General features: G+C 43.0%; 2 protein-coding genes and 1 long non-coding RNA gene across 3 annotated transcripts in view; all 3 read left to right on the plus strand.

Moving 5' to 3' along the window:
* The window catches only part of TUT7 (terminal uridylyl transferase 7), a 43,793-nt gene extending 33,124 nt beyond the window's left edge, over positions 1-10,669 (plus strand). The window contains exons 21-29 of the mRNA XM_082241483.1: positions 474-551; positions 3,457-3,634; positions 6,034-6,081; positions 6,178-6,269; positions 6,599-6,714; positions 6,999-7,315; positions 8,006-8,079; positions 8,234-8,297; positions 9,672-10,669. Of these exons, the coding sequence (XP_082097609.1) occupies positions 474-551; positions 3,457-3,634; positions 6,034-6,081; positions 6,178-6,269; positions 6,599-6,714; positions 6,999-7,315; positions 8,006-8,079; positions 8,234-8,297; positions 9,672-9,739 (1,035 nt within the window). The 3' untranslated portion in view covers positions 9,740-10,669. The remainder of the gene's footprint in view (positions 1-473; positions 552-3,456; positions 3,635-6,033; positions 6,082-6,177; positions 6,270-6,598; positions 6,715-6,998; positions 7,316-8,005; positions 8,080-8,233; positions 8,298-9,671) is intronic.
* A 1,560-nt stretch (positions 10,670-12,229) lies between these two features.
* Positions 12,230-21,344, plus strand: LOC309542770. Its single transcript, XR_014224414.1, has 2 exons — positions 12,230-12,297; positions 20,549-21,344. It is a non-coding gene; the product is annotated as an uncharacterized lncRNA (long non-coding RNA).
* Positions 13,628-19,234, plus strand: ISCA1 (iron-sulfur cluster assembly 1). The gene is made up of 4 exons (XM_082241689.1): positions 13,628-13,795; positions 16,972-17,025; positions 18,231-18,336; positions 18,945-19,234. Exons 1-4 carry the CDS (start codon positions 13,715-13,717, stop codon positions 19,091-19,093), a joined length of 390 nt encoding a protein of 129 aa, XP_082097815.1. The 5' UTR covers positions 13,628-13,714; the 3' UTR covers positions 19,094-19,234.
* Positions 21,345-23,162: the final 1,818 nt, after the last annotated feature.

The raw sequence follows: 23,162 nt of genomic DNA on the forward strand, positions 1-23,162 counted from the left end.
AGCATGACTAAGCTGCTTCTGGCGAACCAGAGCAGTGCACGGAAACGCCGTTTACCTTCCCGCCAGAGTGGTACCTATTTATCTACTTGCACTTTGACGTGCTTTCAAACTGCTAGGTTGGCAGGAGCAGGGACTGAGCAACGGGAGCTCACCCCATTGCGGGGATTCGAACCGCCAACCTTCTGATCGGCAAGTCCTAGGCTCTGTGGTTTAACCCACAGCGCCACCCACGTCCCTTTCTTGTAGCCCCTACAGACACTCAAAAACTGCTCTGCACTGCCGGGAGACTCTCTGGAACAGATTTTGGGAATGCAGTGGGGGCTGGGGAAGAGAGGAGAGCAAAGTCCTGTTGCAGGACTGGAATTTTGCTTGCACAGCATTGGATTCTACCCTGTTACGCTTGCACACTCACTTGAAAACATCTCAAAAGCACTAAGCTCCTGCCCTGATAGTCTTAATATTTATTTTCTTAGATTTACCAAGAGCCAAAGAAACCTGAAATTCTAGTTGATGGCTGGAATGTCTACTTCTTTGACAAAACAGATGAACTGGTGAGTCTGGCTAATACAAAAACAACTCTGCTATGTAATCTTAAGTAAAGTTACACTGCTAACCTTTTTAATGAGGTCAAACTGACCATGGGAAATTGGGGGGGGGGGATAAGTAAGTTTGCTCAGACTTAACGAAGTATGTTACCTTGTGTTTCATGATCCCAGTTGTAACTTTTTATAAACTGCAGAGGACGTTGTGACGCTGTTGGTCATTTTTACCTTAATTGTAGGGCATGAGAAAAGGGCAGTACTGTGCTCATAAGATCCTAAAGATCTAGTGGCCTCTTAAAATGATGTCTAAGCTATTCACTAATATTTATGTCAGCAGCTACTCAGATCAGAACCAGTTCTGTTTATTTTCTTCATTCATTGCATTTATCTACTTCCTTTTTGCCAAGATAAAAAGAAAACATTACGAGAGCCTACACAGTGAAATGTAGAATGTGTTGGTGACAAGGAAAAAAATATAGATATAAAAGGAGTTTGGGACAAGTCTTATTTGGTGAGAGAACTCTAGCAGAGAGTTCAAATCAAAAATATTCAACCAAGTGTGGAAATATAGTCTGTTAGACCTTTGAAATATGCCCTTCTAAGTTCCTTCCAAAGATTCCCTCTTTCCCTCGCATAGAAAAAGAGCACATGTTTGGTAAGATAAAAATGGTTCACTTCTAAACTGTCCAGAGGTCAGATTCATGTTGCATAGGCAGTAAAACTTTGTTTAGTTCCAAACTGGTGAAAGTTCCTAAATTATTGGTACAGAAACTTAAAAGAGGCTTGTTAGAGCCATGTGGCTGGAGGCAGCAGCTCAGAACACTTTGCACACTGGCGTTCACATGTAGGCTAGAGGGAAACAAAGGCATGATTATTAGTAATTCCTGAGGTGAGCTAAGCCTGGCAAGGACAGCTTACTCTATGGTCTTAACCCCTTCATTAATTAGACTTAAACGTGTTGATTATATGAGGCAGATTATCCCACAGAACGTTGTTGATTTACTTAAGTATTAGTTTATGTGTGTGCAAAAATATCACTTCAAAGGCTTTTGGGGAGTTAATAAAAGTAAGACCCTAAAAAACCCCTTACAAATCTGAATTGTGGTGTATATATTTAGCAGTTGGAAGCTTCCTTACATGAACCATCGAAATTGTTTCATTCTTATCACACCTGTTTGCAGAATTCATGTTGAAAATGCTTGCCAATCAAGTACATGGGGTCATTTTAACCCATCATTTATTTGGTAGCTCATGATTGGCAAAATATTTGCAGCCAGATCCGAGGATCTCAGCAGACGTAAGATTTGCTAGCAGTTCTCAGTTAGGAACCCTCCAATTTACAGTGGTACCCCGCATGACGAACGCCTCGGGAGACGAAAAACTCGCAAAACGAAAGGTTTTTTCGTTTTCGAGTTGACTCGCAAGACGAATTTCCCTATGGGCTTGCTTCGCAAAACGAAGCTTGCCCCGGGGACAGCGGGTCTTCTCTTTTGAAGCAAGGGGCGGCGGGGAGAAGCGATCTTCTCCCCGCAGCCCCAGGTCCGGGGACAGCCGGAAGCGCTTCCCGCTGCCCCCGGACCTCTTTTGAAGCAAGGGGCGGCGGGGAGATCGCTTCTCCCCACCGCCCCTTGCTTCAAAAGAGGTCCGGGGACAGCGGGAAGCGCAGCGCTTCTTCCCCGCTGCCCCCGGACCTCTTTTGAAGCAAGGGGCTGCGGGGAGATCGCTTCTCCCGGTGCTCCGAAGCCGGGCGGGGGGGAGGGAACACCTGCCCCCACCGCCTGGCTTCGAAACGCTGCTCCGAAGCCGGGCGGGGGGGCGGGAACACCTTCTGAAGGCGGGCGGGGGGTGAAAGTCTTTGCTCCCCCCTGCCTGCCTGTCCCGGAGGGCTTTTGAAGGCAGGCGGGGGGGAGCAAAGACTTTCGCCCCCCGCCCAGCTTCAGAAGAGGTCCAGGACCTCTTCTGAAGGTGGGCAGGGGGCAAAAGTCTTTGTCCCCCCTGCCTGCCTTCCCAGGGGCTTTTAAATCGCCCCGGACAGCGGAGAAGTCCTCCGCTGTCCCGGGGCGATTTTAAAATGCCGCCCGCCAGTATTTTAAGATCGCCCGGACAGCGGAGAAGTCCTCCGCTGTCCCGGGGTTTTTTAAAATGCTGGGGGTGGGAAGAAAAGCCCTTGCCCCCCCCCAGCCTTCAGAAGAGGTCCGGGGACAGACTGTCCCCGGACCTGGTCTGAAGGCGGTTTCCCTAGGAACGCATTAATTTATTTTCAATGCATTCCTATGGGAAACCGTGCATCGCAAGACGAAAAACTCGCAAGACGAAGAGACTTGCGGAACGAATTAATTTCGTCTTGCGAGGCACCACTGTACTTAAATTAGTAGAAGACTTGTATCCATCCTTTCAATCCAATGATTCTCAATGTGGCTTACGATATATTGTAATAATTTACATAAACACAAATTCAATACCTTGACAGCCCAGTAGCCCACTGGATAGAGCTAGGCCATGGGTAGGCAAACTAAGGCCCGGGGGCCAAATCTGGCCCAATCGCCTTCTAAACCCGGTCCGGGAATCAGTGTGTTTTTACATGAGTAGAATGTGTCCTTTTATTTAAAATGCATCTCTGGGTTATTTGTGGGGCATAGGATTTTTTTCATTTCCACCCCCATCCCCATCCCCCCAAAAATAGTCCGCCCCCCCCCCAAGGTCTGAGGGACAGTAGACTGGCCCCCTGCTGAAAAAGTTTGCTGACCCCCGGGCTTCTCTTTAGCCTGGCAGACCCAGGGTAACTGGCAAATTGACCCTTTCTACAAGTGGGAACAATTCACACATCTAGGCAAAGAGTGACAAGAGATCAGTAAATTGCATGCTATTGTCTACACCTGAAAAAGATATATACATATATATATTTCACTTCCAGCCTACAGTTTGGCCAGACTTTGGTAAAAACAAAGAATCCATTGGTGAATTATGGCTAGGACTTCTCCGTTTCTATACTGAAGAATTTGATTTTAAAGAGCACGTTATCTGCATCCGAAGAAAAAGTTTGCTTACAACATTCAAGAAGCAGTGGACTTCAAAATACATAGTTATTGAAGGTATTCCTCTAAATTATAAGACCTTTATTCATCATTTAACAAATATATTTGAACAACAGGGCCACGTTTGGTGAAATGCTTAATTTCTGTTGGGGGAGTAATACAGTTAAAGGTCTGTCACAGTATAGGCAGCAAACTGAATCATAGAATCATAGAGTTGGAAAGACCAAAAGGGCCATCGAGTCCAACCCCCTGCCAAGCAGGAAACACCATCAGAGCACTCCTGACACATGGTTGTCAAGCCTCTGCTTAAAGACCTCCAAAGAGGAGGAAGGAATTTGCATTTTAGCAACCTGATTTGAAAAGCATTGTACTGGCAAATTAGTTTTAAAAATATACCGCGAGCTGTTGTATGAACACAGCATCATGAGCTGTGATGCCACAGTTATTGGATGCTGACTGTAGACTAGCAATGCCTTGGCACAACTGCCACTTTGCTCAACTGAATATGGGAGGGGGGACCTAGGACCCTTACCAGCAGGTGTGGGAAGAGACAGCAGACACCACAGGTCTGTTGCTTCAGCACTGAGCCCCACCTGGCATGAGCACAGATGAGATCACTGATTCGCCCAGAACATTGCTGTCCACTTGCCAGTAATGCACCTGCACAGTATGCTTCCTGATGCCTTCTGAGAAGGGTACCACGTTCCCTTTTCTTCTTTGACACTCATCTGTGGAAGCGTCTAGTCCATGAAAAAGCTGCCCCATACATTGAGATTAAGGAGGCTAGGCATTATAGGGATGCAGGTGGTACTGTGGTCTAAGCCACTGAGCCTCTTGGGCTTGCCGATCAGAAGGTTGGCGGTTTGAATCCGCACAACGGGGTGAGCTCCTGTTGCTCTGTCCCAGCTCCTGTTCGAAAGCACACCTGTACAAGTAGATAAATGGATACCAGTGGCGGGACAGTAAATGGTGTTTGCGTGCGCTCTGGTGTTCACGGTGTTCCATTGCACCAGAAGCGGTTTAATCCTGCTGGCCACATGACCCAGAAAGCTGTCTGTGGACAAATGCCAGCTCCCTCGGCCTGAAAGCGAGATGAGTGCTGCACCCCCATAGTTGTCTTTGAGTGGACTTAACCATCAAAGGGTCCTTTACCTTTACCTTTAGGCTAGGCATAGTGTTAAACAATGGAATGTGAGATATAGGGGGAAGGAAACACCAATAGACCCCAAGTTAGGTAAAGGTAAAGGACCCCTGACAGTTAAGTCCAGTTGCAAACGACACTGGGGTTGCGGCGCTCATCTCGCTTTACTGGCTGAGGGAGCCGACGTTTGTCCGCAGACAGCTTCCAGGTCATGTGGCCAACATGACTAACCCACTTCTGGCAAAGCCAGAGCAGTGCACGGAAACACCATTTACTTTCCTGCCGGAGTGGTACCTATTTATCTACTTGCACTTTGACGTGCTTTTGAAGTGCTAGGTTGGCGGGACTGAGAATAGGAGCTCACCCCGTCACGGGGATTCAAACCGCCGACCTTCCGATGGGCAAGCCGAAGAGTCTCAGTGGTTTAGACCACAGCGCCACCTGCATCCCTAGACCCCAAAGTGGTCTGATGGAGGTGTTTTGTAGTATGCCATTATTGGACTCTGAACTTCTCCCTTCTGTGTCTTATGAGGTGTCATGGGCCATGCTAGGCACGTGATATTGGCCATCAAAGGGCAGCCTTTTATCACTCCAGCTTTCTTGCATATCTTGTTGCCTTGATTTGCATTTGCTCTAGCTTTCCCTTGAATAGACATAGAATATTATTGGCTAGCTGTCAGGGAGCTCATGCTGGTAATCCCCAAGTGACTAGTTCTGTTTGGCCGTGCAGCGTTATCTATATAATCCCTGCCTCTCTATTCTTAATAAACTAGTAAATACAAGGATCGGGCACGCTTTACTGGTGGTTCTTTTTCTGCCTGCTCCCTCTGACTGTGAATTACTATACAGGTGTCTCCCCACTTGCGTGCGATCAGCATGCACGCTCCCACTGACACATGCACTGTTTTCGGCACCGCAAGGTGGTATGATGGGGGTGGAACGGGGGAATCTCCACTCGCCCTGCTTGGTGGCCGCAAACAGAACCCCCGAGTGAGCAGGGGTCCCCTGTACTACAGTTTTTTCTCTATATACATTTTTTTGCAATAAAATGATTGGCTTAGTTTTTCAGTTTGAACAACTATTGCTTTATCTTGTTGAAGGTTTTTCATCTTCTTGTCGTCAAAACCTTAGATCACTCTTCAGTGTTTTCCCTTTCTTTGTACATGACGAAGGGGAAGAAATCTGTTTTATAAATGTGGCTCAGCGTTAAAAATGTAACCAGCATTCCCATTAGTTTTTTTGTTCTTTGGATTCTGTTTGTTCACAAGCTATTTTAATATGAGTTTTGTTAAAGCCTGCAACACTCTTCTTGCAGATCCTTTCGACCTGAATCACAATCTTGGAGCTGGTTTGTCAAGAAAAAGTAAGTGATTGCCATAAATTATGTTGTACAGAGATATACTTTTATCTGATTCTGTTTCCATTTAATTGATCATTGTTTTTGTTTTGATTACTCTAGTGACAAACTTTATAATGAAGGCTTTTATAAATGGTAGGAGGGTGTTTGGCACCCCGGTAAGAGGATTTCCTAAAGAATACTCTTCAAAAATGGTGAGTGTGTTAGAAATCTAACAACATTTTATTAAGATGTTCTATGCTGTATTGTACTGCATTACAATTTGAATTATATAGATAAGAAATAAAATTATCTACAAAAATAAAGTTTAAAATCATTATAAATATTTAATATGGACACCCTTCAAACCACCGGAATTCAGCTTGTGAGCCACACTTTAGGAACCCTGCCTTAGATGTTTCACTAGTCCTTGCTGTAATTTTAAAACACAGCAATATGCAACCGGTAGTGTTTGCTTATTTTGCATTAGTCAGAAAAAAAATGCCCATTTCATTTCAATGCTAACATTTTGTATTTTTGTTAGGAGTATTTTTTTGACCCAGAGGTGCTGACAGAAGGCGAACTGGCCCCAAATGATCGATGTTGCAGAATTTGTGGTAAAATTGGGCATTTCATGAAAGACTGTCCCATGCGGAGAAAGTAAGTACATTTTGTCTTCCTGAAGGATAATATGCCTCTAATTGTGCATTTTTTTTTACTGACAGCAGTGCAGACATGTTCCCCATTTCCTAACCATTGTTAGCAGATTGGAAATATTATGAGTGCGCTGGGGAACGTTGGGTGTGAAACCCCTTGGTGTAGTAATACTTAGCACATATAAATGCTTTAGTGTGACATTTAGCAAGCCTTAAGGGGATTTTAGTACATTTTTTCATATTCAGGCTGCCTTAAGATAAATTTTACTGTGATTCATGCATTCTTAGACCCAGAAGACGGCATGAGAGTGAAGATCTTAAAAACCAAAGATACACAGAAAACAAGGAAAAAAGAAGTAAAGAGGAAAAAGAGACCCCTGTTAAAATTGCAGAAAGAGATGTCCTGCTAAAAGATGGGAGATTGCAGATATGTACACCTAACAAAAACAAATTGGGTAGGGGAGCAATGGAAACTGCAAAAGAGAAGACACCCAAGCAGCCAGCAGAGAAATGGAAGCGACAGGAAGACAGAGAAAAGCGTTGCTTTATTTGTGGAAGGGAAGGACACATTAAAAAAGAATGCCCTCAGCACAAAGGAGCTGCAGGTAATAATAATAGTGTTCATGGTACTAAAAATATGTTTTAAGGTCAACTGGGAATTTTAATGACACTTGTTGCCTCCTTTCTTTTCTTTTCTCTTTTCTTTGCAGACGAGGGCAACCAATATGATGGTTTTTAAAAAAAAATTTCAAGAAACAGGATATAAGCTTAAGCGTAACATTATCAAAACAATTAGTTTCCCCTCCTCCCACAACGGATGAATGCAGTAAATTGTCCCATAAAACTTTTCTAAAGTTGTGGTTCTGAAATACTTTTCAGTAGAGAGAGTAAATGTTTTCAGATGTTTTGTTTGATTCCTAGGAGTGGCTGGTTGCTTTTTAACCATTTCCCTTTATGCCATTTCCTTGTTGAAAAGCTCCCCCACCGAAGCTGTTTCTCTCCCCCCCACCTTAGGAAGAGAGAGAGTAAAAGCAGCCTAAGATATGTGATATTTTCAATGGGAGCAAGGGGCAAGGAAGCCCCTACTTCAAATAGCAGCCTTGGTGGTTGTCAGGGGGTGGGGGAATTTATTTTTATTTTAAAAAAAAATCAGAACTGCCCTGAAGGGAGAAAAAAATATTTTGAAAGTTGACCTTTGGCATGCTTTTTACTGTTCCAATTAATAGGTGGATTTTTCCAAAGCAGATTTTTCTTGTAAGATAAATTTTAATCTCAGTAGATTTTAACTTTCCTAGGTCCCTTGAAGTTGGAAAGTCCATGTGGGTCCCCTTTATCCAGTGCTGTTAAGCACTCTGGTCGATTGAATCAGGTAAACAGTTACCACGTGTGATTGATTTATTTTTTAAGTGAAAAATTAACTTTTGGCCGCATAGCACAATTCTTATTTTAAATGTTATGCTGCTATTACATCTTGCAATAACTATCTTCAAATGGTCACTCCTGGCTTTTTTTTTTTTTTTAAGGGACTGCTTTTACAAGAAGAAAAAAAGAAACAGAAAGGAAGAATATTCTTGAGTCCCCAGTCAGGTTTGTGAACTAGACTTGGCCTATGCATAGCACTCTGCAAGCATGACAATCAGCTGGTCGTTTGGTGTACTGGAGCATTCTTCACAGGACTTCACAAGTCCCTTGCATAGCACTCCACCAGTCACATCTTTACCTGTGGGGCTACTTTTAAAGGTGACCCGGAAACTGCAATTAATGCAGGATGCGGCAGCTAGACTGGTGACTGGGAGTGGCCGCCAGGACCATATAACACTGGTCCTGAGAGATCTGCATTTGCTCCTAGTACGTTTCCGAGCACAATTCAAAGTGTTGGTGCTGACCTTTAAAGCCCTAAACGGCCTTGGTCCAGTATACCTGAAGGAGCGTCTCCACACCCATCATTTAGCCCAGACACTGAGGTCCAGCTCCGAAGGCTTTCTGGCGGTTCCCTCACTTCAAGAAGTGAGGTTACAGGGAACCAGGCAGAGGGCCGTTTCGGTAGTGGTGCCCGCTCTGTGGAACGCCCTCCCATCAGATGTCAAGGAAATAAGCAGCTCTCTTATCTTTAAAATACATCTGAATGCAGCCCTATTTAGGGAAGTTTTTAATATTTAATGCTGTATTGTTTGTAACACTCGATTGGGAGCTGCCCAGAGTGGCTGGGGAGACTCAGCCAGATGGGCGGGATATAAATCATAAATTATTATTATTATTATTATATACCAGTCCCACTCTTGGTGTCATGTTGTATCAGCTGTGGGATAGGTGGGTGTGGCTTGGCAAAAATAGCCCTGCAGGCCAAATGGGGAAGTCTGGTGGGTCAGAGGTTCCCCACCCTGGTCTAGAAGAACCAACAGAGTGATCAAGACAGCACTAGTAAATAACAACACCAGGCCTTAAACCAGTTGAAACAGATCCAGACAAAGTCTTATCCCAGAATGCCTGCATTTGCATGGCCATCACCACTCAAGCACTTCAACAAAGAATGGGATACTTGGAGCTTTCCAATAGCTGCTGCAATATTTGACATCTACAGAGGCTTTGTATGAAGCGCTAGATTGGAAACTTCAAGAGAAACAAATTTAGTGACAGAATGTATGGGCAGAAATAACAGACCAAAGAAAGGAATACAGAAGTGGAGGCATGCTGTTGCCACTGGATAAATATACCTTGAGATCATGACAGACACGCTTAGAGAAAACAAAGAAGGTGCTTTAGTGTAGATGTGTAACAGGAGGTTACAGTCAAAGACATGGTTGGTAGCTTGGAATAGACTTGGAAGTGTCCAAGTGCCCCGTTTTTCTTGGCTCTGCTGAGTTCGCATCATTGTAAACTAAAAACATACGTTACTAAAAAGTTAACTAGTTTGGTTTCTACCTATTTACTCATTTTTGTGGTCTTTCTCCCCATATACAGGCAGCCTTTCCAGTAAATATATGACTCAGGGAAAAGCTTCACAGAAGAGGCCTCATCAAGATTCATGAGGGATTGAAGCAATCTTACGTTGCAATACAGACCGTCCATTTCCTTAAATGTTTATTTTCTTTATAGCCTCCAGGTTCACAAAACAGCAGCACAAACAGTCTTCAACATAAGTTTAAAGAAAACACATTTTATTTTAATTAAATTGCTAAAGATAAAAAGCAATGGATTTTAATGTTTGTTCATACCATGAATCCCAGCTCTTAATAGATGAGCATTTTAATAGAAAACCATGTTTTTGTATTTACTAGGTAAAACATGTAGATCAGGGAGGTTCCTAACTGAAACCACTTCTAAGAGTTTCTACATTCAATCAGAATGTTTTGAGTGCACTTAAATGATGTGCAAGCCAAATATAGTGTCTCCTTTAAAATATTATATTTGAAGGATTAAAGGGGTATTTATTAATTATGATCATTTACTGATTCCTTGCGTAAAAGTGTTTTGAAATGTTTCTGGATTGCTACTGCTGTATTTGCAAATATTTTAATCTGTGGGGAGCTAACACATGGACGTAAGCAAACTTTTATGTAAAATCTCTGTAGAAAAGCGGTGCCATTGAATGAATTCTTCCCTTTGTTGTTTTATGGTTTGATATGCTGCTGTGCTTCTGTACGGAGAGACTGAGAGGCTGGTTCTGTTTGCTGCTGCTGTAATATTTTCCCATTGTCTGCAACACAAAAAAAACACAAAACTCCTATAAGGAAACAAGAGGTATATTTGGCAGTTAAAATGAATCCACTTCTGCTTTATTGAAAAGTGAAGAAGATCCATGAAGTAGACAAGGGTTTGCTTTTTTATTGTCATCAAGGCTTAATGTCAGGTTTTCTGGATATGGTACAACATACCCTTTCCAGGAAAAATATACAGCAAAAAATTAGGCCACTGTTATTTATGACCTTGAAATAAACCAACCAAGTGAAAACTTTAAAGTTCCTTTTTTGTATTGTATGAATCATAAAGAAGATTTAGTCTTATTTATTACTCATCCTTTCAATGTATCCTTCCAAGGCAGGTTGCACAAAACATTAGACTTCACATTTTTTTAAAAAGAGAGAACAATGTCCTTGTATAACAAGTCATCCGGATTGTTCCTACAGAGCAGTTGGTGGTTAGAATGGCCTTGTGGTTGGGAGGGAAAAGTCCAGTAAGAGTAGCTTGCTTCCCTCTTGCACTGTTACAGGTATTCCAGTTGAAGCTAATAATTTTTCAGAGTTGGTTTGGGTTTTCAAAGGATGTAAAACGTTCAGTAATCGGCTTCACTGACAATCTCTGATCTGGAGAAGATTGGTCAATGCAAATCAGGTAGACAGAAATCAGAAATTACTCACCCTTGGAATATCACTTTCAGTGGGATGGACATCCCTATCAGCATGCGTCCAAGTGTCTGCTGTTTAAAGTACTACAGCACAGGTAGACAATTTCTGCATTTGGTTGTACTTCAGGCTTTTTCTCACAATTCCTGACACTGTACATTTAAGTAAGCATCTGAGCAGTTGACCTGCTATGCGGAGCTTGTTATACAATTTGCATACGTTTAGTAAGTTTAGTCACTGTGCTGTATGTCAAAATCTCTCTGGCCAACTGGTGGAAGTATAAAAATTACTGTGAAGCATTCCTAATCACACGTCCCCAATATCTTTAGATCATAGTAGAACTTGGTTCTGTTTAATAGGTTTTCACGCCACCTTTGACAGATGCCCTTAAAGTAGTACTTACAAAAGTGAAACCTTGTTCATATAAACTCCTTTATGACCCAGCAAAAACTGGCTTTCTTCTGGAATCTGTGGTTCAAGGATAGATGTAGAATAAAGGATGTCTGTTAACAGCAGTCTGCCCCAGCCTGGTGTCTTTTAAATATTTTAGATCATAACTCCTGTTAGCTCCAGTCAGCATAGGTGGTGATCAGAAAGAATGGGAGCTTTAGCCCCAAACAAGGCACTAGGTTCAGAGAGGCCAAGTTCCAGAACCCAGAAAGGATCCCGCTCCACCTACATCAGGAATAGTTTAGCAGGTATTGCAACCGGGGTCAAATAACTTTTTTGCATATCCTTGTCTTGGATGGATTATGCAAACTAATAGAGGGACTGCTTTCCGGAAAGCTGCGGGAACTAAAAACAACAGTGGACCTGAGGAAATGGGAGCCAGTCTGCCAAAACTTTATGATGCTGACTTCATGATACTCTAATTGGCAGTGGGATGCGGGTGGCTCTGTAGTCCAAACCACTGAGCCGCTTGGGTTTGCTGATCAGAAGGTTGACGGTTTGAATCACCGCGACGGAGTGAAGCTCCTGTTGCTTTGTCTCAGCTTCTGCCAACCTAGCAGTTTGAAAGCACACCAGTGCAAGTAGATAAATAGGTACCGCTGCGGCAGGAAGGTAAACGGCATTTCTGTGCGCTCTGGCACTCATCACGGTCCTCCGTGCGCCAGTAGCAGCTTAGTCCTGCTGGTCACATGGCCCAGAAAACTGACTGTGGACAAACACTGGCTCCCTCCGCCTGAAAGCGAGATGAGCGCCGCAACTCCTCAGTCGCCTTTGACTGGACTTGACCGTCCAGGGTCCTTTACCATTTACTGCAATTGGTCAAAAGGCCTCTCAGTTAATTTATTCAACAATCCTATTGAACGAGACGCCAAATTACGTCTTTAAGAGTGCAGCTCATTCTACCAAGTTACAGGGAACCAGGCAGAGGGCCTTTTCGGTAGTGGCACCCACCCTGTGGAACGACCTCCCACCAGATGTCAAAGAGAAAAATAACTACCAAACTTTTAGAAGACATCTGACGGCAGCCCTGTTTAGGGAAGCTTTTAATGTTTAATGTTGTTGTTTAGTCGTTTAGTCGTGTCCGACACTTCGTGACCCCCTGGACCAGAGCACGCCAGGCACTCCTGTTCCACTGCCTCCCGCAGTTTGGTCAAACTCATGCTGGTAGCTTTGAGAACACTGTCCAACCATCTTGTCCTCTGTCGTCCCCTTCTCCTTGTGCCCTCCATCTTTCTCAACATCAGGGTCTTTTCCAGGGAGTCTTCTCTTCTCATGAGGTGGCCAAAGTCTTGGAGCCTCAGCTTCAGGATCTGTCCTTCCAGGGAGCACTCAGGGCTGATTTCCTTAAGAATGGAGAGGTTTGTTCTTTTTGCAGTCCATGGGACTCTCAAGAGTTTCCTCCAGCACCATAATTCAAAAATTAATGTTTAATAGTCAAAATAAAATAATTCCTTCCAGTAGCACCTTAAAGACCAACTAAGTTAGTTCTTGGTATGAGCTTTCGTGTGCATGCACACTTCTTCAGATACACAGATGTTTAATAGGTTATTGTATTTTAGTGTTTTGTTGGAAACCCTGCCAGATTGGCGGGCTATAAATAATAAATTATTATTATTATTATTATTATTATTATTATTATACCTTTGCTCAAAGGCTAGTCTCACTGCATTGAATGGGATTTACTCCCAAGTAAAGTGTACCAAAGATTGAAGCACCCCAAAATGAAAGAATGCAACCCGGGTTTCTGACGGACCTCAATGCGCGTGGGGGGAGTTTTAAATAAGACAAAGCAAATATTTTGTTTTTGCTATTGTTATTGCGCCAACTACGTCCCCCTGAGTATTACACCTCCGCGCAGAGAACTAATCCCGGCGCCCCTCGGCCTCGTATCCCTCCGCAGCGGGCCAGCCGCTCTCTCTCCTCAAGGGCCGTAATCGAATTCTTCCCGCCTCTCCCGCTCCTCCTCTCTCCGCTGATTGGTCAGCCATCCTGAGAAGGACGTGGGGGGAGGAGAGAGAGCGCGCGAGACACCTCCTTCACGGCGGACTTCCCACTGGCCCGCTGCGTACCCAATAGGAGCGCGCCGTCCTTAAGCTCCCGCCCCCTCCAGTGACGCCACCCGCGCGCCGTGACGTCGAGCTGCGCGTCGCTCCGTGCGCCGTGTCCATGGACAACCTCGGAGGACGGGGCTGACAGGGCGGAGCGGGAGAGATGGCCTCTTCCATGGTCAGAGCCACCGTTCGGGCCGTGAGCAAGAGGAAGATTCAGGCCACTAGAGCCGCCCTCACACTGGTCAGTCCTTGAGGGGGGGGGAGGCGGGTGCGCGCGCACTTCACCTTTCGCTTGGGGGCGGGGCTTCTCGACCCTCCGCTGGCCGGTAAACAAGAGGACTGCGCAAGCGCAGTTGCGGCGTGTTCCAGGGGCTGGGGGAGGGGAAGATCACGAACTGGGGGTGGCAGGCGGAAGTTCGCAGGGTGAAGCGTTTCCCCTCCTTGCCTGTGTTGGGAGATGCCATTCGCCACAGGAGGGAAAGAGATCTTGCTCTGCTCCTGCAGGTTATCTCTGTGTGTGTAAAATAGAATTTTTATTCGTTTACAGTACAGTCCAATAATAGCCTCATAATAACAATGCCAAATTATAATACAGTTACTAATACCAATCATTCAGGTACCAAATTATATAATTTAGGCGCCCCCCCCCATGCAGTCTCGTTGGTTCCCAAGCCTTTGCCTTAAAGGAATTTACTTGGGAAAGTCCTGTTTCCGCTAAGGTGGACCACATAATCATAATAATAGTAGTAGTAGTAGTAGTAGTAGTAGTAGTATCAATTTATTTATATAGTGGTACCTCGGGTTACTAGGGGACGCGGGTGGCGCTGTGGGCTAAAGCCTCAGCGCCTAGGGCTTGCCGATCGAAAGGTCGGCGGTTCGAATCCCCGTGGCGGGGTGCGCTCCCGCTGCTCGGTCCCAGCGCCTGCCAACCTAGCAGTTCGAAAGCACCCCCGGGTGCAAGTAGATAAATAGGTACCGCTTACCAGCGGGAAGGTAAACGGCGTTCCGTGTGCGGCTCTGGCTCGCCAGAGCAGCGTTGTCACGCTGGCCACGTGACCCGGAAGTGTCTCCGGACAGCGCTGGCCCCCGGCCAATAGATGTGAGATGGGCGCACAAACCCCAGAGTCTGTCAAGACTGGCCCGTTCGGGCAGGGGTACCTTTACCTTTACCTTTACCTCGGGTTACAGACGCTTCAGGTTACAGACTACTAACCCAGAAATAGTACCTCGGGTTAAGAACTTTGCTTCAGGATGAGAACAGAAATCACATGGAGGCAGCAGGAGTCCCCATTAGCTAAAGTGGTGCTTCAGGAACCGTTTCAGGTTAAGAACGGACCTCCAGAATGAATTAAGTTCTTAACCTGAGATATCACTGTACTCTGCCCATCTGGCTGGGTTTCCTCAGCCACTCTGCCAACAGAATGTTCAAAACACAATAAAACATCAAATATTAAAAGCTTCCCTAATCAAAGCACATAGGGCTCTTCAGACAAGTTCCAGCCACTGAATATGTTACATGCAACCATTGAAAATGTAGCATAGTCATCCTCTGTGTCTGATCATTGGAATCTCTCTTTCTTTTTACAAAGTGGGGGAAGAATATGAGAAAGGATTTTTTTTTCATAGGCCAAACGCAGTATGAGTAGCATAACATGTTTTTTCTTCCTTCCTTCATAAACCCTCTTTTCGTATTCTGGACAACTTCTTTGAGGAGTTCATGCAGGGGAGCAGGCTGGCACCTGCTAGGTTCATTCCTTGGCCTCTTTGTGCCTGACCCTTCTCTCCCCCTGCCAACTTAAACAGATTGGTTGGGTAGTCAGCAACCATAGTCAGTAAGGCAAGAACAAATGTGGCTTGTTTTGTCACCTGAATTGGGTATAACACTATGCCCAAGATCGTGGTTTGTTCTTCCTGTTTGGTAGCAGGAAGGAGCAAAGTAGTCAAGATCAGTAAGCTGTTAACTATGATTAGCATATACAGGTTGAGCGGTTGATGTCATGGACTGGCTGGACATCAAGGAATGGTGAGAGGCGCCAGCTAGAGAGCCCCCAAGGAATGATGGCTCAGAGCCTGGGGATTGGTGGTAGGATGACAGTGAGTGGTCAGAGTGAGAAGACTTGAGAGGAGGATGTCAGCCTGGATAAGCTCAGTTGGTTAGAGGTGTCAGAAGAGGGAACAGGGTTTAGTGAGCAGGGAGAGTCTGTGGCAGAGAGAAGCAGAAGTGGAAGCAGGAGAGGATGGAGGCCAAGAGGCAGAGATGAGTCAGGCTGGTGAAGAATCCAGGGTGTCTCCTCCTGCTGCTGTGACAGGCTGCCCTCCTCCCCTGGTCTCCCGGGACCAAAGGAGGAACAGAGACAGGTGCAATGGCGAAGTTTCAGATTGCTTGGGAAGGACCCAGGAGAGGAGGAGATTTAGGTAGTTGTGGGAAGGCTGGGATCGTTAGCCTCTGCAACTGCCTCTCAGGGGCAAGACCTACCAAATAATTGCTGTGCTCATTAAGCCTAGCACTTTTGAACTGACCTTGTTTCTTCTAATGAAGAGTTAGCTTCGCTTACTTGGGGTGATTTATTCCTGACAGTTGATTCCTTTTTTATACTTCACTGAAGTTTATTCTTTTCTTAGAAATTTGCATTGGTTTCTGTGCTGCAGTGTTTGTGACAATTAAGGGTAATCAGAGTAGAATCTGTCCCAGAAAGTCACCTTATTTATGTAATTGAAGATGTTTAGAACTAGTGGCATTACTTAAGTTCATGGTTACTTGGTTTGGATTACAAATTTATCCAACTCTTAATGCTCATTCTAATTTCATACAAAGCAACATCTCTCCAGAAAGTTGTTCTTGTGCTCTGTTTATTATCCGAGCTGATGTGTCTCCCTCTGTGCACTTTGTGTGTTACAGCAGCATCATAGTAGTCTCCAGGACACCTGATATCTATCTTAAGGATTTGGGGAAACTATTTTTCTCAGGTGCCTGGGAAGTTGCCTTGCAGCATCCAGGGATTGAGGTATCCCAGTTGCCATCAAATTAGGGAAATGGAAAGGAAAGGAGACATTGGGCTGGACTCAAAGATGGGGGGTGGATTGAGACCATGTTATGCCGTTGGAAGTGTGGCAACCAAATTTTGGGATTGTGCTTGATAAAATTTAGAGTTGCTGAGGAGTTCTATTGTTTGCTGAGCCCAGTTTTGAAGTAAACCAAGTGAAGTTCACAGATCTCTAGTTACAACCTGATCCTAAAATATCAAGAAATCAAATAGTTGCTGTTCGTTGCTAGTATGAGCTGTTGATTGTGGGGATATGAGAATTTGTACTGAATCTAGGCTCTGAAAGTGGTGGGGGAAAACAGGTTTTGATTTAAGATAACAAGATGCAGCTGAGTATTCATCTAATCCAAAGCTATTCCTAAAAACCTTTCAGACCCCATCTGCTGTGCAGAAGATAAAACAACTGCTTAAAGACAAACCTGACCATGTAAGTAGAGATGGAGAGTATGCCTGACATTACTCATCTGTTTAATATTTGTTTACATGTGCTGCTGTTTGTTATAGTTCTAGCAGATACCCTGTGAATTAATACATTGTAAAATAGAGTGAATGGTGGACTCTGTATTTTAAATTTGAAAATATACTAATCTTGCAACTGCATGTTCAACAGTGGAGAAAAGCAATGCTGTTCCTGGTGAAAATTGTTTTAGAGTGTTGCATGTTGATAGTGATGAAACTTCACTGTTGTTTTTCACATGTATTTAAAAATATAGTGAAACGTGCTGAGCTTCTTGATATCATGTGAGAATGTCTGGAATAACATGTGATTCATTCATTATTAAGTCCATTGTCCCAGTCCTTAAAAAGTTAGTGCTGTTGGGATGTATCCAGTTGTGTCCCACTGCTGCTAGAAGGCTCCTAGATCCAGCAAAAGCTTCCATTTGAAAGCAGGAAATGTGTGGATTGCATGCTTGCTTGCTTGCAGATTCCATTGGAGAAGGGCTGAGGCTCAGTGGAAGAGAATCCATTTTATAAGCAGGTTCCATGTTCAATCCCTGGCATCTTCAGTTAAGGCTGGGAGAGAATTCTGCCTGGAGATCTGCAGTCATTCAGAATAGACAACATTGAGCCAGATAGACCATGGTCTGACTCTGTATGTTCCTATAACCCCCTGCACCATCTCTTATGCTGTTTCAAAGGGTATTTCAAACGTCTGCAGAAGATTTTGGGGTAAAGGAAAGGTAGAATTGGCAAAAAATATCACCACTTCCCTTTTACACTTAGGTTTTTTTATCCAGGAGATGCTTGTCTATCAGCAGGTGGATACAGTTTGATGCAACTTATGAAATCTACCAAGCTTGAATCATGCACAAATTGTTGATGTCACTGAAACTTAATTACCTTTTCCTGATTGGGAGACCAGAGAATGTCAGGCCTTCGTTTCTATGTAGACATGAAATTTTAGTAGATTAATTGACTGTTGCCTTGTAGGCTTGCTATATTAACATTCTGTACCATTTAAAAAAACATTTTTTATATTTTATAATTCTACTTTGTGCAGCAGTGTAAATGTACTAATCATATTAGCTGAGGTTATGCATGTTGAAAACAATTTCTATTTCTGCTGATGCTATGAAATTATTAGATTAATTAAAAATGCTTTCTTACTGGTTTTTTAAACTTATGTTTCAGGTAGGCGTTAAAGTTGGTGTCCGTACAAGAGGCTGTAATGGACTTTCTTATACACTAGAATACACAAAATCAAAGGGGGACTCTGATGAGGAAGTAGTACAGGATGGTAAGTGTGTTTGGGTATCCCAGAGATAACTGCAAGTCCTTTTTTACTCCTCCTTTAAAATATTGTTAATGCCATTTAATCTCAGTTGTGCATGTTTCTCACTAAACTTGGTGTCTGTAAATTAAAAAGTAACCCTAATTCACTTCATTGACAAATTGACTTTCTCTCAAATAAACTTGGTGCTGTCGCCAGTCAGACTTGATTTCTGTAACTAGCCATTAAAGGTCTAATATTTGAATGTGCTTCTTATGTGGTAAGTTTCACATACTGGAGCAGCACTTCTAAGTTTATGCTTTGAATCACAGCTTTGAATGGACAAAAATGGTCCATCAGAATTGAGACCGCCAAGACATTTTAAAGAGATTGAAAATAAATCACTAATAGATGGCATCAGCTCAAGCGGACTAGAATTATGTAGTACAACAGGCGGACTAGAATTATGTAGTACAACAGGCCTGAGGTGTTTGTAGTTTGTCTCTGGGTGAAATAATGTGTCTTGATGCATGCTAGGACAAGGATTAGCTGTTCACAAATATTTTGCATGGGGGTGGGATCCAGAATTTGCTCTCTTTCAAATCTCATAATTGTTTCTTCTTCTTTTTGTCAAGGTGTTAGAGTGTTTATTGAAAAGAAAGCACAACTCACACTTCTAGGAACTGAAATGGACTATATAGAAGACAAACTGTCCAGTGAATTTGTTTTCAATAACCCAAATATCAAAGGAACGTGTGGTTGTGGAGAAAGCTTTAACATTTAATACATCAGGACTGTTAACTTTTAAGACCACAAAACTGCTTTCTGAAGTAATCACTCAATGTGTGTGTTTTCACATCTTTAGGCTTTGTAATATACAGCTGCCTTTACAGGAGAATAAAAGTACTGTGTTTTGAAAGTGTAATCTGTGTGTTAAATTCTAGCCCTTGCATATTTTGGGTTTAAGAGTGTGGAGAGGAATTGGTCTGCAGAAGCTCAGAACGCTTAGGTTTGCTGTAAGATACCTCTTCAAATTTCAATCTGCAAAAAGTTCCTGTCAGTTCTTTGCAAGATTGAAAAATATTGTATTAAGGCCATATGGCTACTTTTTAAATCTTGGATTGGAAGGAATTCCAGTACTGTAGGCCTAACATTAATGTATGATTTAAGGCAAAAATAATCCTACCATGTACTAGAATTTTACAAAGTATTTTTTAGTACTTTCTCTTCAAACGTTAAGTGTGAATTTTGAGGGGCATATGATCTAATAGAGTTGAGGTGAGTCAAAATGCAATCCTAACAACATCTACTTTGAAGTAAGTCCTCTTGAATTCAATGGGACTTACTCCCAAGTAAGTAGGGTTAGGATTGCAATCTAATCTGCATTTCAGACATCATACACATGCAGATATTCTGCCCCCTCTTCTCTCCCACCATCCTATTGTTATTCTAAGAGGCATTAATAATTTTTGGTTGCCACTAGGAAAGTCACTAATATTTTAAGGAACAATGTAGTCACTGTGATTTTAAAGAAGGTCATGCAGAATATTTGATGTTGCTTGTTTTAATCAGTTTAAAAATATTCTGAGGCTCATTCTAAAACCACTCCCTACATTTCCTAAGTCTAGATATTTTATTTTATTTTTATGTTCCTGTCAAGCAGCAGAAGACACTATTTTTTCTGGGTGATGTGATTTTGTTACCCTAACAGCTTGTGGTCTGAGTTAATTTTAAGAAGTCTTCAAATTTCAACCTAAATAAGAACAAAACTTCTTACTTGTAAAACCATCTTTGAATGTTGATAACGACTCTTCAAGTAGGGAGGGAGGTGTAATTTCTTTTTTTAAAAAAAAACCTACTGTTTTTATTTTAATGAGATTTATTATGTTTCATATTAAGAATGATTTTTTTAAAAAAACACAACAAGCCTGTTTATATCATCTTCCAGCTAACATACTGTTGCACATAAGAAGGTGGCGGTTGTTTTATTAGTTTGAGAAAACTCAGAGCCATTTTTTCACCCCAGTATTTCATAAGGCTTTGTATAACTAATGTTCTAACGCTGGCAGTTATCTTATATAGACAGGCATTCATGCTATGCTTGATGTGAGAGGGATATGCAGTGTGGGGAGGATGGTACATGTGTTTCAGTGCAAGATTACTAGTGCAATAACCTTATCAACTGCCACAGTTCTGTCCATTCAGGCCTTGGCGTTTAAGTTAAGACTTAACTGTCCAGGGGTCCTTTACCTTTTTTACCAAATGTGCAACTTTAAAAAATGCTTGAACGAGGGAAAGACGGTTCTGTGCAACTTTGGCATGTTGGCGCGCTAGAACTCATGTGCTTCTTACGAAGCAATATGCTGGAAGATTCAGGACTCAAAAGAAATTTTTCCAAACTGAGGTTTGGGGTTTGTTTCCTCCCAAACAAACTTAGCGATCATGGTTGGTTTTAAGGGAACAAACATGAGGCTGGGTTTGGGTGACAAGAAGTTAGACTCTGGCTTGTTTCATTTGGTGTGTCAGTAACAGGAATGAAGAATAAGCACTACATAGAGTGTGTACCAGTGTGAAACTCATTTACATTAAACCACGGCTTAATGTACTGTGCAAAGCAGGCCAGTGACTAAGAGCATGTCTGAGACTATTAGAACCTTTGCTTAGGACTGCTGCATTTCTACCCTGTGGAAGTTTTGGGCTAGTGCAATCAAAAATTCCATATGGAGAACAGCCCCAGTATTTGACTGCTTCTTAATGAATGAAGAGGACACTGAATGTAGACAGTACTGTGTAAAAATGGTATTGCTGTATTCTTACATCTTAATATTTTTAGAAATGTTGTATATTCTGTGTTTTATGAAAGTGTGCACTTCAGTACTATGAAAGTACAATGTATTTAAATGCCTAATGCACAAATTGGAAGTAAATTTTTGTTAGCTGTAGCTTAAGAGATTGTAACTATTAATCATCTATCACGTGTGCAATAATGTAATGTTGACATGTAATAAATATTACCTTTTGCTAAACATGGAAAACACGTTTTGTAGTTTCTACATCAAATCCTAAATGATTTTTTTAGATTTCTGCTTTGTTTTAAGGATCTTTACCCTACACTTCAACCAAAGCAAGGCTCCTCCCAACAGGGCTTACAAATATCTGTAAGACAATCTCTGCCTTCCATTTTATAATCTAAAAGCAACACTCAAGGAAAATGGGTTGGTAGGGAGGAGGAAAAAAGGAAACCCAATCACTAGTTCTTAGTTACAAAGTTCTTGTAACCAGCTCCACCTGGTACACAGGCTGAGACCCTACCTGCCCGCGGACTGTCTCGCCAGAGTGGTGCATGCTCTAGTTATCTCCCGCTTGGACTACTGCAATGCACTCTACATGGGGCTACCGTTGAAGGTGACCCAGAAACTACAACTAATCCAGAATGCGGCAGCTAGACTGGTGACTGGGGCTGGCCACCAAGACCACGGAACACTGGTCTTGAAAGACCTACATTGGCTCCCAGTATGTTTCCGAGCACAATTCAGAGTGTTGGTGTTGACCTTTAAAGCCCTCTAAATGGCCTCGGCCCAGTATACCTGAAGAAGCGTCTCCACCCCCATTGTTCTGCTTGGACGCTGAGGTCCAGCACCGAGGGCCTTCTGGCGGTTCCCTCATTGCGAGAAGCAAAGCTACAGGGAACCAAGCAGAGGGCCTTTTCGGTGGTGGCGCCCCCCCTGTGGAACGCCCTCCCATCAGATGTCAAAGAGATAAACAACTACCTGACATTCAAAAGACATCTTAAGGCACCCTTAAGTTCAGGGAAGCTTTTAATGTGTGACATCTTAGTGTATTTTTGGTCTTTGTGGAAGCCGCACAGAGTGGCTGGGGTACAAATAATAAATTGCTATTATATTATTAATGAGTCAGAATGGAAGAAGTTAAAAGGAGTGGAAGAGCCAAAAGTTGCTGATCTCTCAGCTGAGCCAACGGTGAGATCCTGCATTCCCATCTCCCACTGCTTTGTTCTCATGGTTGCTGTGTGTATAGAGATTTAGGGGTTTCTAGGGATTTAATAAAGACATTGCACCAATCTCAAGGCACACGTCCCACAAGCCTGGCTTCTAATAAAGGCCCGTTACTTAATTCCAACGCCGAGCAAGTAAGGCACCCTCAAAGCTAAATAAACATCAAAACTTTGGGGCCGGGTTGTATTTTGGCATCTAAAACTTCTGACTCGGATCAGGGCCCGATTTAGGTTTGATGAGGCCTTCAGCTACTGGAGGTAATGGGACCCTTTATGTGTCCAGGTGTCCTTTGTCAACAACAAATTGTCGCTGTTTTTTGTGTTGACTATATGCTATATGGTAATTTATGGACCTAATAGGTACCGAAAACCATTTGCACATAACAAAATATGTGTTTTATCAAAGTATTTGATACAGAAATGAGCAAACCAGGGATATTTTAGGGAGCAGGCTATCAGGCAGGGCCCAAGACTTACATCATAGGAGCCTACACAACACAAACACTGTTGCTGTGTGTAGGTTTTATTTTATTTGTTTTTTATCTTATATTTTGGAAATGCACATTCAGTGGTTTTTTTTCCTTTACATTTTTCGGGGGACCCCATGAGAGTGGGACCCTAAGCTATAGCTTGTTTAGCTTACACGTAAATCCGGCGCTGCTCAGGATCCCGCGCAGCACGTAGCGAAGGTTGGCCTTAATAATAATAATAATAATAATAATAATAATAAATTTATTTATACCCCACCCTTCCCTGTTCAGAAAACCGGTCTCGGGGCGGCTAACAAATTTAAAACACTTAATTGATGCAACAAAAAACAGCATAAAATACCATATAA

This window comes from Podarcis vaucheri (assembly GCF_965113315.1).
Source record: "Podarcis vaucheri genome assembly, chromosome: 11".
Lineage (NCBI taxonomy): Eukaryota > Metazoa > Chordata > Lepidosauria > Squamata > Lacertidae > Podarcis > Podarcis vaucheri.

Excerpts from the sequence above, each read along its gene's own strand:
- ISCA1 (XM_082241689.1), top strand. The coding sequence starts at position 13,715 with ATGGCCTCTTCCATGGTCAGAGCCACCGTTCGGGCCGTGAGCAAGAGG. Across the intron at positions 13,796-16,971 it reads CTAGAGCCGCCCTCACACTG|ACCCCATCTGCTGTGCAGAA; the intron begins GTCAGTCCTTGA and ends AAAACCTTTCAG. Across the intron at positions 17,026-18,230 it reads TTAAAGACAAACCTGACCAT|GTAGGCGTTAAAGTTGGTGT; the intron begins GTAAGTAGAGAT and ends CTTATGTTTCAG.